Source organism: Podarcis liolepis (genome assembly GCF_965112155.1).
Source record: "Podarcis liolepis genome assembly, chromosome: 15".
NCBI classification, from domain to species: Eukaryota; Metazoa; Chordata; class Lepidosauria; order Squamata; family Lacertidae; genus Podarcis; species Podarcis liolepis.
Window position 1 is genome coordinate 11,431,950 of NC_139566.1, and position 19,902 is coordinate 11,451,851.

Below are 19,902 nucleotides of genomic sequence, written 5' to 3' on the forward strand. Positions count from 1 at the left end.
AGAAGCTCTTTGCCAAATCACGCTCCCTGTTTGCTTTGCCTACCTTCTGCACAGAGCGGGGTCAAGGACAAAATGGGAAAGCAAAATGTAGGCTGATCTGACACCTTGGGAATGGTGCTAATCTAATAAATAAAGGGCAAATAATTATGTTGATGAAACAAGACTACAGGGGAAGCATCCATTGTGGGGTAATTTTAAGCACCTGGCAGGGAGGCTTAGTGTTAACAGGGTGGGGCAAGAACATGAAAGGAGGAAAGTTCCTTCCCGTAAAATAATGTCCAAGAAAGTTGACAAAACTCCCAGTGATGTGGGTTTTCCAGCAAATTCTGAGTTGGAAAGATTTCCAGAAAACTTTCCTATGCAAATAAGGGTACTTTGCATTGGAAAATATTCAGTTTGCTGCAGAAAAAAATTCTGATGCCCTAATTCAGCATGCTTATTTTACATGCATTTAATAAAGCAAAAAGCTTTGAAATTGCCAAGCCTGCCTTATATTTATTTGCTTCAAGTCATTGTTACAAAATGGAAGATTTTCAACAGAAAAAAACAAAAGCACTTGAAAAACCTCCACGTCGCTAATTAAGCCAATAAAACAAACCAGCACAGCTAGGCAGAAGCAGGAATTGGCAGAGCATTCCCTCATGCTCAGGAATTCCATAAAGACTCCCTTGAAAAGCAGCCTTTGCTTGCTACCTAAACACCAACAGAGAGGGGACCAAACAAACTACCCCAGGGAGCTCCACTGCTGAAAAGTCCTGTCCCAGATAACAAGAGACACTCAGCACAGGGCCTCTGGGAGATCAAGGTATTGCATGGGAGTGGGTGGTCCTTAACGTACCCTGAACTCGGACCACTTAGGGGTTTCGAGCATCTGTTTTCAACTGGCCTGAAGCAGGTTGCACCAGCAGCATCAGAACCACCTGCTTTGCTTATTCAAGACTTCTAAGAAAAGGCAAGAGAAACATTGGCACCTACAGAAAGAAATTTAAATGCAGGCCCTATGTTTCAGTTATTAGCACTTATAATACTGTTTATAGTTACATTACAAGCAAACCTGAACAAATAATCAGACCATGGAGACCAGAAAGCATTTCAACCATTTTTTTAAACCCACAAGCAGGTAGGAATTAAAATAAGCCAAAGGCCTGGAGGAACAGGTGAGCTCTTACCTGCCCATATAAAAACTTTAACAACCTGCACTTCAGTTTCTTGAAGGAAAGGTGAGATATAAACACAATAATTAAATAATTTAAACCTCTTAGGCTTACTGCAGATTGGAGCTAACAGCAGGTCCCTGACCAAATTATGAAAAGGCTAGTAGCCAAAGTTATGGCCTGAATAAATATGGTGCTAAAACCTTGCTGAAGCTAAGCAGGTCTGCATCTGTTCAGCACCTGGATAGGAGTTTGCCAAGGAGAACCAGGTACTCTGCCCTCGTGGAAGAAACGTAGGATATAAAACACAAAAAATAATAAATGCTGCCATTCAGAGTGTTCCACAGAACAGAATCTCAATCTTTATATTACTACAGCCCAGTACATGGCAGGTTCTCTCAACCTGGTGCACCACAAGTTTTTTTTTAAGAAGTTCAACTCCTCTTAGCTATTGGGCCATGCTGGCTAAAGCTGATGGGAGTTTGGGAGTCTAACAACTTCGGGGGGGGGGCAGCAAGTTGAAGAAAGGCTGCTGTAAAGGTAAGCCAGCATTATAATCCTGCTTTGCAGGTGAGGAGTGGAGGCAGAGAGCACAGCAGCTTGCCTAAAGCCACCCGTGAGTCTTGGGGCTGAGGTGGGATGCTGCCCAGGAAAAGGGGGGGGGCTCACAGCTGCTGCTCTTAAGCCACCTCAATTAACGTACAACCTTTAGAACATGGCAGGCTTTGATCTCCTCCCAGGCTTGGGCTTCCCTTCTCATCCTGCCAACTGCTTGCCTTGAACCCTAACCAAGCTCAGTTGCTACTAGAGGCCCTGCTGCGACAGACAGACAGACAGAGGGTGGATGCCTCTCGATCCTGCTCTGTTGTTTACTTTGAAAGCTGCTGGCGCTGGAGGGATTTTGTAGCAGAGAGAGAGGAGAGGAGAGGAGTCTGGCACCAAGCCCAGCTTTGCCACGGCAGCTGCAATAGTATGTACATTCTTGCTTGAGCCTTACATTTGCAGAGAGAGAAGGGTTTCTGCTTCCTTTGCATGCACATATGGAACAGGCAGCTGAGGAGGCAGCCACAATCTGCCCTACGGCACTGGAGTCAAAAGCAAGGGCCCATTCTCATTCCCAAAATAGCCACCAAGGGTGCTTGGGGCTCCCTTACATGGCAAAAGGAACAAGCCTTCAAGCTCCTGCCTCTGTACGGTGTAAATGCGCTCAGCGGAGTGCAGCACACTCCCAAGGGAAAAACACTATCCTAACCGGGGCTCCAGAGCTTGTTTGGACAGGTTTTTCCCCCTTTATGCAGTGCTACCCGCTGTGTTCTCTCAGCCCCCAGCTTCGTTTTTCTTTCAGACTTAAGCTGGGCCACATATTGAATATTTTACTTCCTCTTGTTGTGGTCAGGGAGGGAGAAAGCTCTCCAAGACAACATGGGCGATGCATAGGCCTTGGAAACCATGCCCCACCTATTCCTAATGCCATTAGGCACTCAGCCAAGGACCACCTTTAAGGCAGCAAACAGAATCCACTCTGGAACTGGGGCTTTTAGTAGCCTGGCTCCAGTGTCTTGCCTCCTGTGCTATCAGCATTCTGCTTCCATGGAAAGCATAGCTGGCACTTCAATACTTTGAGGGCAATGTCAAGGCTGCTGTTACCAGCCTGCCTGGGTGCTCAAGTCAAGCTGATCCCTAGGGACAATCCCAGTCCACTAAGCCCTATAAACACCATCCTCAGAAATTGCTCCCCAGTACAAGCAACCCATCACTGGTGTGAGGGCAATGCCTGCCTAGGCTCCTGCCTCCCATCAGGGATTTCTACTCTGGAACTCAGAACTTCCTGATCTGCTGCCAGAATATGGCCCTTGGAGTGGACCACATACCTGCTTCAGGCTCACTTGGACTGGCTGGCAGCTACTCTGCCCTACAAAGTCCTGGAACATAACTCTTCCCAAGACCAGAGAAAACAATCCCACACCACACCTTCACAGTGATCATTTATGTCACATGTGGGGGACCCTTTGCCTCCCCCACTATGTGTGCGTAACTGCAACTCCCATCAGCCCCAACAAGCATGGCCAATGGCCAGGGATGATGGGAGCTGCAGTTCAGCAACATGTAGGACAAAGGCTCCTCACTTCTGCTCCATACAAACCCTCTTTGCTTCATCTGTCTGGCCCCTGCTTCATATCCCTCTGTCCCACCTGCAATACCTTCAGTTATAGTAACTAACTGCAGGTGGCGGGGGGAGTGTTTCCCAAAGAGAAGCTAATGAAAGATAAGTCTATCAGTTCTTAACCACAGTAACTCAATGGAATTCTGCTGAATGCCAGATGCAAAGAAGAGGGGTGGGTGTCAACAACTACCCTCACCATGGTGAGTGTGGTATTGCCCCCTGGTGGATGGCCAGCCCTTCCCACCTTCTGTGATGCTGCAGTGGTGAACTGGGATCATTCCAGTGGTTGTATGGTGGTCCGCATGCAAAGCTTGGCAGCTGTGTGGGCCAAGGGGCCCAAATGCCCTTGGCAGTAGAAGGCAAACTGGCAACCTTTCCTGCTCTGCAGAAGAAAAGGTAGGCAGGAGGAGATTTGGATACTGCTGCCGAAAGGCAGTTGGGGCACCTTCAAACAGTGGTGCCCCAAACTGGAAAACTCCCTTCATCATCAGGGCTTGACAGGTGGCGGAGTGGAAAAACAATGGCTTGTGACATAGCCAGCAAAGATGTGAAATCCCTAAATAGGGGTTATCACCACCATGCTCTGGTTGTTGCTGCCCAGAGGCACCTGGCTGGTCACACACTGGTAAAAAACCCAGTGCCAGAAGATTAGATGGTGTTTAGGTCTAATCCAGCAAGGCAATTCCCATATTTCTACTAGTTAGAAGCCTTCTAACTTCCAGCTTGATCTCACTGGGTGCCCCAAAACACAGTGTATTGCACAAACTATTGGACTGCTATTGGGGAGGGACAGATTCAGATCTCTTCTTGGCCAAGCAGCTCACTGAGTGCCCTTAGCGCCTTGGAGAAAGGGCAGGATGAAAACACATTAATACATACACATATTCTCATTCTCAGTCCCAAACTATAGGGATTAACAAAAATGACCTTCCTTATAGGGTTGCTATAAAAATTAAGGGAGCATTTGCAATTTACATTTAACCCTCTAAAGTGTGAAATATTATGATCCAATATTCAGCTGCATTATCTGAGAAAGGAGGCAATCCCTTCCCTTCTATGCCAGGAAAAACTCTACGGAGCCCTATGGAAATAGCATGCAAATGAGTTGTGGCCCCCTCTGAGCTTCTAACACACTGGAGTCTATGATTCCATTTAATCAGTGCTGTTTCCCTGTCCTGATGTAATTTAAATGATGAATACTGCTACTACTACTAATTTATTATTATTACTATTATTGTTTTTTATTAAACTGTCAATAGCAGGATTGGAATGAAATCTGCACAGGGCTGTTAGCCAAAAGCTTTCTGGTACTGGTGGCAGAAAATCTGAATTAGGGCCCAGACTCATGCCATCATAAGACACCAACCATGGGGAAATTCTGCCGCACAAGCCATATTAAAATGAAGGGGGATTGCTTAGGAGAGTTACCCAGGAGAACGTGCCCCTTGGGCTCAGGCCTGTGTATCTCACTCTCGGCTGCTCTTAATGGCACCCAGCATCTGCTGCCCAAGATGGTTGCCTCACCCTGCCTACCTTTAAATCTACAGCATCCTACAGAACACACTTTTAGGATTAGCTCTGCGCACAAGTCCAAGTTTATTACAGCCTGGCATCTTCCTGCCCCCTGACTCTTTGAATGCATGTATGCAAACACACACACACACACACACACACACAGAACTCTCAAACCATCTTTGTTTAGGTGTCATGGCAGAGCTTTAGCTGTGAATAAAACACAATTCCCACTCACACCTTCCTCCCCCTCTTCTTCCCTCAGCAGCTATAAAAGCTGAAGGACAGAAGTCCCTTTTTCATGTTTGGGCACCACCATTTGCCTTGTGATTTTCTAGAAGCAGCAGCAGCAGCAGCAGCGGCAGCAGCAGTGAAGAGTCTTCTGCAGCATTCACCTGCATAGCCAAGGACACTGCAAGGATCGGAAGGATACCTGTGCTCAGCAGTTTCTCGGGAAAACGGAGAGCTTTGAGAGAACAGAAGCAAAGGTTCCATCTTGTTCCATTGTCTTAACTACAGCTGTCAATGTGGAGCTTGTTGCTGTCACCTTCGTGACTCCACATCATCTCCAAGACCGGAATAGTATCAACGCTGCTTGGCTATAAATAGGTAGAATATTCCAGTGGCTGTGTTTGCCCATCTGCGCCTCGAGCAACAAACGGCTCTGCTGCTGCAGCTTCTGGATTCTGATTTCCCAGGAAAGCGCAAAAAAAAAAAACCCAACCCCAACCAATACCTACCAAGTGGCTGAGCATGTTACAAACAAAGACAAAGGAGGGATTTTTTTATTTTTTATTTGCAAGGCCTTGTGCAGATGCATTGATACACAGATTTAAAAAGCAGCCTGCATGGGCTGTAATAAAAGCACAAACAGGGCTGGGCACATGAGCTAGTCCCACTGTGCAAACATCAAATATGGGCGACATTCTGAGAGTAATGTTTTCATTTTTATTAGGCAAGCTTCTAGCCCTCATGGTTGAAAGAACCACACTGCCAGTGCTCTGGAGATTATTGCCCTTGCCTTACAGCTTCTGTCCTAGTTTTTTGAAGCCGGGCCCAGCCTGTAACATGTGGCTCACTAAGAGGGCACTTCTAAGCATATACAGAGTATATTTTTGTCCCCACTGAGGGGCATGGTTTCTAGATCAGAGGGTGTGGCTGAGAGCCAAGCTTGAACCATAATAAGGACCAGTTTAGAAATTAACTACTGGATTAACCCAGGCAGACTAGTGAAGAAAAGAGTCCCAAATAATGATGGATTCCTGACAACTTAGGATAAATGGTATCTCCACTGCACAGAAGGTAGGTATAAAATGCCTGCCAACAAGATGCTCTGTGCACATAAGTGGTTAACAAGAATGGATGATGACTGACAACACCAATTCAGGAGATACCAAACCTCTGAAACAGCCTTGGCTTCCTGCATGATGTAAATGAGCCCTCACAAAGTCAGAATCAACTCTGATCAACTCTTACTTTAAAAAAAAATATTGTCGCCATGTTGTCGCCATTTTCTGCCAGCTCCAATATTAAACACACAGCCAGGGAAAAACCCCCAAAGCAATGTATTGAAATGCTGCAGTTTGGCACTTTTATCTTTCAATCATTGTTCATGCACAAACACACCTGGACAAAGTTATCCATTAAAAAAACAATTCCAGGAGCAAAACTTCATGCAGTATTTGAGTAACTATTACAAGAGCAATTAAGGACAACAACAATGAAACAGCAGGTCACATACTTCCTTCCATCAGCTTTTCTGGCCCCTCCAGTGTTCAGACATAATCATACCTCTTGCTTCACCAGAACTGGAACGTGTATCTTAAACAAACTGAAAGGGGCCCATGTCATTCCCTTTAAATTACTCTTTTGTACCACACAAACCCTGGGTTCAACTTCCAGTCTCATTAGGAAATTCCACCTCAGGGCCTGAGGCAAAAAGCAGGACCCCCCCAGGGATACATAACACTAACAACTTGATAGTTGCTGTCTTTTCATGACACCCAAAATGCACAGCCCTGGGGCAGCTGTTTCAGCCATCTTCATGGCAGGGCAGGTCTGACCTCACACTTCCCCAATTTATGCTGGGAATAGTTATCTACCTGAAAAGAGTTAAAATGCCGCCTTCCTCAACTGAGAGCACTCCAGATGTCACTGAACTAAGACCCCTATTATCCCTGACCATTGGGCCAAGCTGGCTAGGGACTGATGGAAAATATAGTCCTACAACATCTAGATCAGCCTTCTCCAATCCAGGGCTGATGGAGTCCAATAACTTCTGGAGCGCCAGAGGTTTCCCCAACTCTGATTTAAAGGATCAGTATAAAAGTGTGTGCAGGGATTATAAATCTGGAAGAGAATTCCAACCTAGTTGAAGCAAAAGGAGTTCCACCAATCTTTGCAGCTGTGTGTAATTAACAATTTAGGTTCCAGGTTCCTAAATGATCACTTATATTCACGGCAACCTGCCTGGAAGTTGCGATCACAAACCAATCCATTAGACGTCAGTATAAAAACTTTTCCTTTCTCAAGCCTTTTAGATCTCAGTCTTCTCTTTCCATTTGCATTTTGTTTGTTCTTATATTGATTGTCTTTTATCATTATGCTAAATCCCCCATATGGTAATTATAATCATTATTCTTAGAACAGTTGCCCAATTAAAGATCTCATTTGATCAATCCTATGAATTTTGATTGATCAGCTATGTTTCCATAGCCATGCGTAATAGATGTAAAGAAAAATATCCATTTTATTTTCAGGTGATGGACACATGTCTCATCATAAAAGAGGTATTCCCTCCTAGGCACAAGAAACAGGGGACTATCACTTCCTAAGATGACCCTTAACATCTGCACCCTTTTTAATAGAATTCCTCCTTGATTAATTAGGGACACCTTTTGAGTCAATCAAAACTTTAAGTCAGCCTTTCTCAATGCAGTGCCTTCCAGATGTTTTCAGTTCCCACTGGCTCTAATCAGCATGTCAGGAATGATGAGGACTACATAAATTGTGGGAGGATGAATTAAATGGGCTGAACTCTGCAGCCCCAATCATTACCACTCCTGATGCCTCACAGAATACAAGAATAGAAAATTTACTACATAAATCTCAACAAATGAAAGGGAAAAAACAGACAAAGCCAGCAAGGGACAAGTGCAAGAGTTGTACTTTCCCCACAATTCCTAATCTGGCGCTACCCTTATAAGGCCAACACTCAAATCAACCCCTGGGGAAATAAAAGAATTACTCCACAACATAAGAACTGAGAAACCAAGAATTTTGCCCTCTTCTAAAAATGAAAATCAATCCAAAGGCTCACAACAGCCAAACAGATGCCACAATGACTTCCTACAATGAGTAGGTTGTGGCTCTACTCTGCTACGTCCAGTAGTAGAATCTGAAGAAGGAGCTGCTGGCAACAAATGGCTCAACTAACATGGAAAAACATCAGCTAGGACGATGACTGACAGAAAGCAATTTAACCAAAATTACTTCTAAAGTGCTAAAAAGCTGGGGAAGACATGGAAGATTTCGCCAGGCTGCCCTAGTTTCCCCAAACGTTTGCGCTCATTTTGAAAAATGGAATGCTGGCTTCAGCTGCTACTCCTGTCACTACCAAACTAACATAGCACAGTAAATACAAGGAGTTAGCAAAAGCTGTGGTCTAAACTCATTTGGGCAAGGGCCTCCACTGTGGTGCCTACAGGCACAACAGGATCCCTAGAGGCATTCCCTGGAACCCACAGGCTCTTTCCCCCTGCCCCTGCAAACTAGGCTTCAAATAAGCATTCTACCGTAGCAGGTAGAACAGGCTACATTGTGTGCTTGGTTGCAAGGTGTGTGGCGTTGCACTAATCATCATCATCCTAAAAAAGAAATGGGCTGAGATTTAAAGGTGACCCAAGATTGAAGGCTCCATTAGAGCTCTCTTTCTTCTTCCGCATCTCTTAAAAAAGAAAAATAAGGGGGGAAATTGGAAGGTTTTCCCCAGATGTTAAATTCTGCCCTTGATTTCAAATTCTGTTTGCATAATTGGTGCCTGCGGAGCTACCGGCACCCAGCACCTGTAACCATTTTTGTTCTCTTTTCCCCCACCCACTCCTTTCCCAGATCTGAGAATTGCAAACATGACTCACTTGCTTCGCAGGGCCAGGGTCGCTCTTCTCCTCCATCATCTTCCCAACCTTTTGCACCCTCCTGGGCTGCTTAATAGTGGTCTTTATTGCAGGCCGGCAGACATAGTTTTCCAGGTTCTTAGGGGGTTTCTTAGTTCTCTTGGCTTGCAGGCCAATTTTCAGCTTCAAATTCCCCTCTGAAAAGTTTGTTTCCTTCACAGAAAACTGTTGCTGGGCATCCGACAGACTCTCATCCTTGCCAACTTCATCACCGCCGCTCCCCTCCGAGCTCCTCTTCTTCTTCTCTTCCTCCTCCTTAGCACTACCATCGAGCTCCGCCTCCCTCCTGCCTCCTGCCGCGCCTGTGGCAACTGCAGAGGGGCTTTTCCCAGAAAACCCTTCAGAACCAGAGCCCAGCCCTAACATAGCAGTATTCTGAGGGTCCATTACAGTACGTGCAGTTGCAAATAATTACTATTACTTTAAAGCAGATCGGTTGTGTGGTCCGTGGACAGATCTTTCCAGAAACTTGAAGCCATCATCTTCTCACTGTGGGAGAAAGGGAAGGGATGACAGTCAGAATATAGACTATTCAAGAGCCACAGGAATACAGATTCTGTGCTGTTTGGTTTCAAACAGAAATTAAAGAAAGGAACACACAGGACCTTGCAAGGAAGCGCACAAAGTTAACAGCCCATCTATACATATTTATTGTAGCCATTTACAATACGCGCCCCGCCCCCAAATTCACTAGTATAAAGCTTCCCAGGATGGTTGCCTGGAGGTAGTTCTTATTCATCACAGGTGACCAGGTAAGTGGCTATTTACAAACAACCCATGAGCTCAATCTGGAGCCACACACATGCCATGATGTTATCATGGGGTCCAACAAATGCAGGTTGTTCTGTTAATATGGGAAGAGGGGTGAGATCTGTGCAGCAATAAGTATTAGAAACTGAATTTATATGGCATCTTTCTTCCATACATTTCCAAGTGGCATGCGTAGTTTGTTTCGTAAGTTCTTGTTGTTACGTTTGAAACATTCATTCTTTTGAAAATCACCTTGGGAGGTCCCGTTATGGGGCAGAAAAGCAGGAAATAAATATTTTAATATGTACATACAGAGCAGCCACTTCCACATAAAAGGGGAAATACTTTTTCAGAAGAGCTCCCTGAACTGGTGAACTGACAGCAGGCTCTGATCCATTGCATAGGAGGACAAGCATATAATGTTAAATGGTGCTTAGAAACGAAAAACAAGTTTCTTGTCCTTGTGGCTGCAGAGATATGTTTGAAGTAGGAAAGATACAGGCAGAAATGTGATAAATAAAGACATCCAATGTTAAGAGCTTCCACACGGCTTATAAATGCCTCATTTCCCAGTTAACTATTTGTATCTCATGTATTTTTACGTCTGACGAAAATTCTCACTAATTATGACTTTCCTCTCTTCCACCTAAAGCTTATTTTATTTAGGCAGCTGTCAATCTGGTTTGCCAAACTTACAAAGACCGCTGCATAATACCTGTTACAGCTGTAATTGCAATACTGTTATCTAAGTGTTTCTATAGTGGTATTTAAGTGTTTGTTGTTAAATGCCTAGGGCACTGCTCCTTCATTCATCCAGACTGAGTTCTGATGCACAAGTCCCTGAGATGCCCTCTAGTGGTCTCCTCCTATAGTATCACTTTTCACCAGGTGAGCTGAGGCAGAAACCCTGTGATTTCCAACGCAACAGGGATGGCCACAGTACCTCAAGTCTTAGAGCAGGCATAGGCAAACTCGGCCCTCCAGATGTTTTGAGACTACAGTTCCCATCATCCCTGACCACTGGTCCTGTTAGCTAGGGATGATGGGAGTTGTAGTCCCAAAACATCTGGAGGGCCGAGTTTGCCTATGCCTGCCTTAGAGCTACACACCAAAAACCAAGTCACAAGACACAGTCACTGCTTCTTCTCTCCAGCTCCAAACTCCTGCCCACTGCTTCCTTCTGAACACATTTCTTAATATTTATGATTAGCATGTGAGGTGGAGTGGGGTGCATGACTTGGAACACCTGGAATTTATTCTTATTTGAATTCTAGTTTTGACACATACAAGGCACATTTGGTAATAGATAATAATAATAATAATTTTTTATTTATACCCCGCCCTTCCAGGTTCAAAAACCGGGCTCAGGGCGGCTAACAACAAATTTAAAACACTTAATTGTAAAAGCAAATTAAATACAGTATAAAAATATGAATAACAATAAAATTCAAAGTTCAGAAATCAATTTAGGGGAAATCCATCTAATAAGCATTAGATAATCACCAGGGCTAGCTGGCTGAATTAGTCCTACTTGGGCCAGCAAGGAGGCCAGGGAAGAATTAGCTGTGGGGTCTCAGAGTGGGTAATCTTCATAAAAGGGGAGGGGGAGGGAAGAGAAGGGAAATAAAAGATCAGGCTGAATTTAAATTAAAGGCCAGGCGGAATAGCTCTGTCTTACAGGCCCGACGGAAGGAGGTTAAATCCTGAAGGGCCCTAGTCTCATGGGACAGAACATTCCACCAGGTCGGAGCCATCACTGAAAAGGCCCTAGCCCTGGCAGAGGATTGTCTGACATCCTTAGGGCCCAGGACCTCTAAACTATGGTTATTCATGGACCTTAAGGCAGTGGCGTAGCGTGGGGGGTGCCAGGGGTGCCGGCCACACCAGGCGCAACATCTGGGGGGGGCGCACTCGCTGCCTCCGGAGTCGCCGAAGAGCCTCGGGCACAGGCTGTAGCGGAGCCGCATGTCTCGCGGAACCGACGAGCTGTGCGCGCGTCCGGGCTGAAGGCGCCCGGCAGGCAGCGGCTCTCAGCGCTCGCCACGGAGGACGCGCCAGGCAGCCCCTCCTCACAGCCCCGCCTCCGCCGGTGCTGCTGCAGCTGCTGGGCCGTTGCATTTTCCTCGCCTCTCTGCCCCCCTCCTCCTCCGGGCAAGCGGCGTCGTTTGGGCGGCAGCGCCAGCGGCAACTCGCAGGTTAGGGGTTAGGGGGGCGCAAATTACTTGCCTTGCCCCGGGTTAGGGGGCGCAAATTACTTGCGTTGCCCCGGGTGCTGACAACTCACGCTACGCCGCTGCCTTAAGGTCCTCTGTGGGGCATACCAGGAGAGGCAGTCTCGTAAATAGATGAATTTAGGGTTGTTCCCTCAGAAGTTTTGTGTCCTTTAAAATAGCATTTAATACTGGTACTCCTGCTTTGGAGGCTAGGACCTGAACCAATGGATTCAAGTTACAAGAAAGGAGATTCCAGGTAAACACCAGGAAGTACTTTCTGACAAGTAAGAGCTGTTCGACAGTGAAACAAACTCACTTGGGAGGTAGAGGAGGTTCCTTGGAGGTTTTAAGCAGAGGTTGGATGGCTATTTGTCTGGACTAGATGGCCCTCAGGATTCCTCCCAACTCTACATTGCTATAATTCTGAGTGTTCAAAGAGCTTCACATGTGTTACCTTACAGAGCTGCAAGGATTACAGCAAGTCAATATTATTACTTTCATAGTGTCAAACTGGGAGTACTGTAAGAGGTTGAGAGACAGTGGTTTGCCTAATGACACCTAGTGAGCTCATGTCAGAGGTGAGAGGTGAGGACATGCCAATTTATATTTCAGTTTCTTGGTCACTGCACTATGCCAGCTCTATACCACAACAACATGCTTCTATGCCTTTATTTCGGCAGCTATCAATCTGGCTTGCCAAACTTCTTTTCCCCCTTAGTTACAAACTTGGCTGCATAATACTGTTAACAGCTATTATTGCAAGACCAGGTTTTGAATCCCTACCCAGCCATGAAGCTCACAGGGTGACCTTGGACCAGTCACTCACTCTCAGAATAACCTACCTCACAGGGTTGCTGTGAGGAGAAAATAGAGCAGAGAACTATGCATGCCATCTTGAGCTCCTCGGAGGAAAGTTGGTATATACACATATGCCCCAATCAAGCCACTCTTTCCTCCATTCTCTATCTGGCCAGTGCTGTGTCCTCAGCTCTCTGGATCAATTGCTGAAACTGGAAATATAGTTATTTGAACTAACAGCACATGAAAACTGCAGGTAGACATGTAGTTCTAATGTTGGGGGAGGAGCGAGAGAGAGGTAGAGAGAAAGAAAACAGATCCAAAAATAGCAAGAGGGCAGTGCATTTCTCAGGGCCAACTAAAAGTATTATGAAGCAGTAAGCAAGCTTTTGAGTTCCCCACCACAACTGGATTAAGAGCTGTGGGGAATTCAAGAGCTTGTTCATCATTCTGTGGTTTTCTAGTTGGCCTTAATAATGCTATTATGCTACTGCTACTTTTGAGATACGCTTTCAAGGTGCCAGCCCCATATAGAGCTGGATGAACACTTCAAACCTCTAGCAACAAATGCTAAATCCTAAGTGACCAGGCATCTGGGCTTCTTCCAGTGATTCTCAGGCCCCATTACACGTGCTCATTGGAGGCACCTCTGTCTATAATTATTTTCACAAAGACATGGGAAAGACCTTGTGAGCATTACCAATTTCAATCCTTTACCCAAAAATGCATACCACTAATTCAGGCTTTTACAAACAGAAATTTATCTGGGCAACTACGGCAAATAAGGATTCCCTCCAGGTGAGCAGATACAGTAGTTCTACTTTAATAGGCTGAAAGAGTTAAGGATCCCCCTAGCACCAATATCAACAAAACGAAAACAAAAAATACAGGTGTGGGGGGGCAGTTATCTTTTCCAAAATAGACCAGTATCTTTTGCAGGTATGTTTTTAAGGTTAATAGTTATTTCAGCAGGGCTATGGCTGCATTCCTATGCACGCTTACTTGACAGAAGCCCAAATAATCTCAATGGGACTTTAAAATAAATATGCCTAGGATTGCATTAAAAGGCTATCAGAATACAGGCAGCCCCCCATTTACGCGGGGGTTATGTTCCAAGGCACCGTGCATGTCAGTGAAATCACGTATAAATGAAAGCCATTGAAAAAGCCTGCAAGCACATCACTCCACCCCATTCCACCCTTTTAGTGATGTTTCAGTGAGGTCTTTATGAAGTTTCCGAGTCACTTTTGGGTTCGGCGTGATGCAATCACGCACATATTGAACATATGTAAATGGGGGGGGGGCGGGGGAGCTGCCAGTACTCAATATTGCAGCCTTGGTCAAGCATAGGATCTCACACACATCTGGCACTCCCTCTCAGTTCAAGCACAGAACCATTAGACTTGTTAGTTGCTTATTAACTGAAGGCCTCCTAGTGACTTGCAATGCACTTAAAACATGAATATAAATACACTATACCATAAAACAACCACAAGAACTGTTGGCAGCACACTAATAACAAAACTGTATCATCTTAGTCTATCAAGAGTCAAGAAGCCAACAAGAGCATCAGGTGGACTTCATTGGGCAGAATATTGCACAAACAGGGAGTCACAACTGAAAAGGTCCTCTCCCTTGTCACCACTCTCTGATCCTCCCTCATACAAAGGACCTGAGTAAAATATGTAAGGGTCTGGTTATGTTCATACCAAGAGAGATGTTCCAAAAAAAATTGGGGTCCCGAGCTGTAAATAGCTTTATAGATCAAACCAGCACTCTGAATTGGGCCCAGAAGATTACAGGCAGCCAATGTAGTTATAACAGAATTGGTGATATATGATCTGTTTGCCTCGAACCTGTCAACAATCAGGCAGCCACATTCTGTACTAACTGAAGCTTCCAAATCATTTTCGAAGGCAGCCCTACATAAAGTTCATTGCAACAGCCCAGTCTTAAGGTTCCCAGAACATAGATTACTGCAGCCAAGGGTCGTAGTTGAGCCACTAGTTTAAGCTGATGGCATTCACTTCATATCACTAAGACCACCTGTGCTTCAGGTGACAGCAATTGATCCAGGAGAACCCCCAGCTACAAACCTGCTCCTTCAAAGGGAGTATAATACCCATCTAGAGCAGGCAATAAAATGAATGCCATGGGAACCCATCTGCCATTCAAAACTATTTCCCCATCTCAAACTTTCTCCTATGCCCTCAGCTCCACATTTGGCCCATACCTAAGACTTCTTTTTTTTTTTACAATCCTGCTCCAAATGCCTTTACTGAAATACAGCACAAAGATAAAAATGATTTATTTAACTTTTCGAACAGTTCACTCTAAATTAGTAATGAGGAACTTTCTGTCTGTGGCAAGGCCTGCCCCCCCCCCCCGCATGAAACTCTATGGATAGAATATCCCCATCAAGACTGCAAATATCACTATCAGCAATTCTCCTTGACAATTCCAGCCGGTCCTTTAGGATTCCTTGGGCCAGCATGAGCCAGAAGTGACTGATGCTGCCATGCAGGTACCAAGTGGAACAGAGGCAGTATCTTTCCAGCCACCAAACATTGATGTAGGAATATGAAATCTTTTTAGTGCCCACCGGCAGGCATCTACAGATCTACCTACCACCTCACAAGAGGCAAGTGCACCCAGCCCTCTTGCAAGCAGGAGACACAGCACCACACAGATCTCTACACCAAATACCTCATTTCTACTGATGTTTTTGAGTAAGACTGTAGGAATCTCTTCCAAGCAGCAGGAAAGACTTCCACTGTTTTGCACCTTCTTCATATCACAAATAATGACTGGTTAGTAAGCCATGCTAATGTTAGTGGGCCCCTATCCATCACAGAGAATGGGAAAGGAGCCAGTTCTGAGCTGTATAGATCAATCTTGCTAATAAGGGTTGAGAGCAGTGATGTGAGGTGGGGAAAGTTTACACACACAGAACGTTCCAAGTGCTTTCTTTTTCCATGGAAATTTTCCCATGTCATATGTTCATTAGATACAATGAATAGGTGCCAATTGCAAACACAATATTAGGCAAGCTTGGCAGTTTCAACGTGTTTAGCTTTGTTGACTAAATACAAGTAAAACAAACATGCCAAATTAGATTACTCTCTAGGGCATGATAAATTTTTCCCCAGTGCAAATTATCCTATGAAGATTACCCTGGTTTGCATATGAAAATTTCCCAATTCAGAATTTTCCAGAAAACCAACATCAGGGTTGGTAAGAGTAGCCATCTACCCAGTGCATCCCTCTATAATTACAGGTGAGATATAGAAGTAAGGGGTAAGAAAGTCCAATTGGAAGACAAGAGTGCTAAACTGGAACTTTACCTACCCTGCCAGTCAATTGAAGAATAACATGGGATAAACACACCCGTCCCTGAGCTCCTTAGAGGAAGGTACAGTAGTTAAACACCGTTTCAGTTTCACATGCACATGGAGTACGAATGACACTCAACTCTCAGAAACAGATGCATGCACTTAGCTTTTCAAAATTACACATTCATACATCATGCCATAACTTCTGAAAGCAACACAAAAAAGCAGTCCTAAGAGGGTCAGAAGGTATAGTTCTGCTGAAAGGAACATAACTAACAATGGGTCCAGAAACTGGGCTGGAAGCACCTAATCCTACAACAATTATGACTCTAAGGAAATGTGGCCTGGACAGAAGACCGTTGGTAGTGCCGTTTAAGCTTTCTAGTGGAAGGATGAGCTGTAGCAGCTGCTCTTACATAGCAGGTACTGAATAGTTACAATACATCAGGCATTGTAGAAAGTGCAGCAGGGACATGTTCTCTGCCTGGAGGAGTTACAAACAGAAAAGTTGTAACTGAAAGTCTGAAAGATCAAGTTGAAAATGACATAAAACCTGACTGTTAAGCAGTTACTAGTCCCAAGCACAACACAACTTGTAAGTAAATGGATAAAAGGATAAATGTATTAGACATCAAAGAAAGGGGGGTTCATATGCAAAATGCTGAAAGAGGTACTGCAGCAGTTGCCAAACAAACGAGGAATAATTTAAGAGGTACTGTACCTCTTAAGCCAGGCCTTCTCTACAGAGATAATACTTTTTTATACAACACTAAAACAAAAAGTGGTGGCGCAGGGAAGAGAACAGGCCTCTGTACAGAGAAACTGACAGTGTAAATTCTGGCAGAAGTATATTTGAGGTGGGGGAGGTAAGGGAGATGGAAAGACTATGCACAAGTACTTAATGCTTGGTTTTTGTCATTTGAAGTGAGGAGTGAAGGGTTAGGGTTAAATAAAGAGCTATCCAAGCATTAACCCTTGAGAAAAGTTTGCAGTTTCTCAAGGCAAGGGACAACGACCCTCCCAGATACTGAGAGCTGTCCGCAATGACATTGGGTTTCTACAAAATTACGTGTCCAGTACCCTCAACCTCTCACCTGCCATTCTAAGGAGGTGACCTAACTGTCAAGAACCTCTTTCCGCCTCATAGAAGCCAGAGGCCAATTCAGAAAAGACAAATTAGATGGCGAGCCTCATGTAGTTTGTCATGTGTGATGATCTATTGCCATGTGTAGTCATGCTGAGAAGCAGCGATTGGCTGTGAGTTTAACAACACTGGTACATGAAGCAAAACACATGTGTTTGTGTATGAGAAAAATCATCACACACTGTGATGATTTCCTACAAAGGGAATACATTCTGTGCAAGAAATTTGGCATCTCTGAGGGGGTCCTCGGTACCAAAGAATCAATCACTTTCTCACTCACACACACAAATGGATCTGTCTCAATGCACACCAAACTAACATTCCTGGAGACTAGCCTTATCCATCAACCCTCCCGTCAATGATTCAAGCTATGGGAGCAGGGGCCAAGCTGTCAGGAAGCCCACCCACATACTACCAGGGTGCAGCCACCAGGATTCCCATCTTGCTCATCCAGCAGGATTCCCCTTCAGCTGCCAACCCACTCAGGTTCTTGCCAGAAATCTACACACACAGGAAAAGATTAAGCACCTCCCTTAAAAAAAAAGGGAGGAATTAATTCCACATCCCAATATAGAGGACCAGGAGTGTATCAGCACACCAAACATTCACTTTAAACAGGAGTCAATCTGCCTCATTCCCAGCCACGGAGGAGGGAAATGAAGCTGAATAACGCCATCCATGAGTTCCCACCAAGAAGCAAGTCTGCCACAATTCTGCAAGTGAAGCTTCAAGATTTCCCCATAAGTATTATTCCTGCCCCCAAAATGAAGCTACAAAACTCCATACATAACGTTCCTCTGAAAAAGGTGAAGTTACTAGAATACATTGGGGGGGGAGGAAAGGATGTTTGAAGAAAAATATATGTGAAATATTTTTCCCTTCAAACACCTGGAGCCCCTTCCGCTTCCCCACCCTGCTCAGCATTGTGGTTCCCAGTTTTTGTGGTCATTTTTCTACAAGAATACATAACCACCACCACAAAACGGAGGCTGCAAAAACTCCACAAATGAAGCCACAAGGATTGAACGGCAAACCTCACAGAACGAGGGTGCAACGTTTACAAATACACACCCACCCAATAACGAAGCTGCAAAAAAATAAAAAAAATGCAACACACACACCTCCTTCACACACATACCCCCGAAGTCATGCTCCAAGCCACCTACACCACCCACCCGCTCGCATAACAAGATCAAGGACCTCTCTTCAAAAGGGGAAACGTTGCACGTCTGTGTGTGTATGTGTGTGTGTACATATCGAGTCTTGCACCTTGAGCCACCCACCGCCTCACAGCAGTAACCCAACTCACAGCAATCTTCCTTTTACTCTCTCCAACATGCTCCCCCAAATATAGCTGCAAGGATCCCCCTCTCCCCGCCCACCGAAAGCAACAACCAGCCTCTCAAGGATTTTGTGCGCTGCGTGCGTCTACATACACACCCAGCCTTGCACCTGAAACCCAAGTCCCCCGAAAGCAGTGAGCAGCCATGCAAAAGATATTCCCTTTACTGTCTCGCTAACACGCCCCCCCTCAAAAAAATAATAATTAAAAAGCAGCTGCGAGGATCTCCCCCTTCCCTCCCTCCAAGGCCTGGCTGTCAGGATCTCCCCCTGAGGGAGAGCAAACAGCCGGCGAGGCTTCCAGGATCCCCGCCAACGGAAAGGGCCTGTCAAGAGGAGCCCCTTCCGCAGCTCAGCCCCCTCCGCGCCCAGGCGAAGGGGCCCGACTGTCAGGGAACGAGAGCCCCCCAAGCGCCGCCGCCGCCGCCCCTTTTCCCTCCCCGCATCTCCTCCTCCCCTCGCTCACCGCGTCACAGCGAGGCCCGGCTCCGGCTCCTCCGCGCCCGCCTCATCCTCCCAGGCCGGGGCCAACCCGCCTTCGCGGGCGGGCAAGGCCAGGGCGAGACCCGCCACTGCTGCTGCTGCTGCTTCGGTTGCTGCTGAGGGAAAACCAACGTCCCTCCCCCTCCCACCCCAGGAGACTCGCCCCTCTCGGTTGCTTCAGCGGGCGCAGGCCTCCGCCTCTGCCTCCTCCGCCGCCTCCTCGTCGTCGTCTTATTCCAGCCTGATCCTCCTCGCGCTGCGCTGAGGGCGGCCGCGGATCCAAAATGGCGGCAGCGGCGGTAGCAGCGGCTGTGGTGCTGGTGCTGCTGGTGGCGGCGGCGGCGCGGCGGCGGCGGCAGCCTTAGCAGCAGCAGCAGCAGCAGCGCTCCTGCCTCGGCGCGTGCGCGAGGCGTCAAGCTCGCGCGCCGCGGCCGCCTCGCGCTCTCTCTCTCGCGCGCGCTCTCTCTCTCTCACAGGCAGGCGCGAGCGAGGGAGCCTTAACCACGCCCACTCCCCTCTCTTTCTCTCTACCTGTGTGTGTGGTTTGCCCCGCCCCTTCTCTCCCCCCCCCGCCTTTCTGCTCCGCGTTCGACCTTCGCCTGTTTCCTATATCGGAGGGAGCGCGAGAGCCTTGCCCTCCTTTCCCTCCCTTCCAGCCCCGCCTCCTCCTCCTCTCTCAAGCTTAGCCAATCAGTGGAAGCAAACCGGCCCATGCCGCGTGTCTAGCCGGTCAATCAACCCCGCCGACCTATGCGACGCGCGACTCCCTCACTCTTTCCCCGCCCCGGGCTTGCCAATCACAACGGCACGCCAGACTGCCAATACGCGCGCGGGTT

At 46.4% G+C, this 19,902-nt stretch overlaps 1 protein-coding gene across 1 annotated transcript in view; it reads right to left on the reverse strand.

The window, feature by feature from the left end:
- ASH1L (ASH1 like histone lysine methyltransferase) overlaps positions 1-19,671 on the reverse strand; it is a 75,667-nt gene extending 55,996 nt beyond the window's left edge. Inside the window, exons 1-2 of the mRNA XM_083477492.1 lie at positions 19,050-19,671; positions 8,967-9,494 (exon numbers count right to left, since the gene is read on the reverse strand). Of these exons, the coding sequence (XP_083333618.1) occupies positions 8,967-9,392 (426 nt within the window). The 5' untranslated portion in view covers positions 9,393-9,494; positions 19,050-19,671. The remainder of the gene's footprint in view (positions 1-8,966; positions 9,495-19,049) is intronic.
- Between the last annotated feature and the right edge of the window lie 231 nt (positions 19,672-19,902).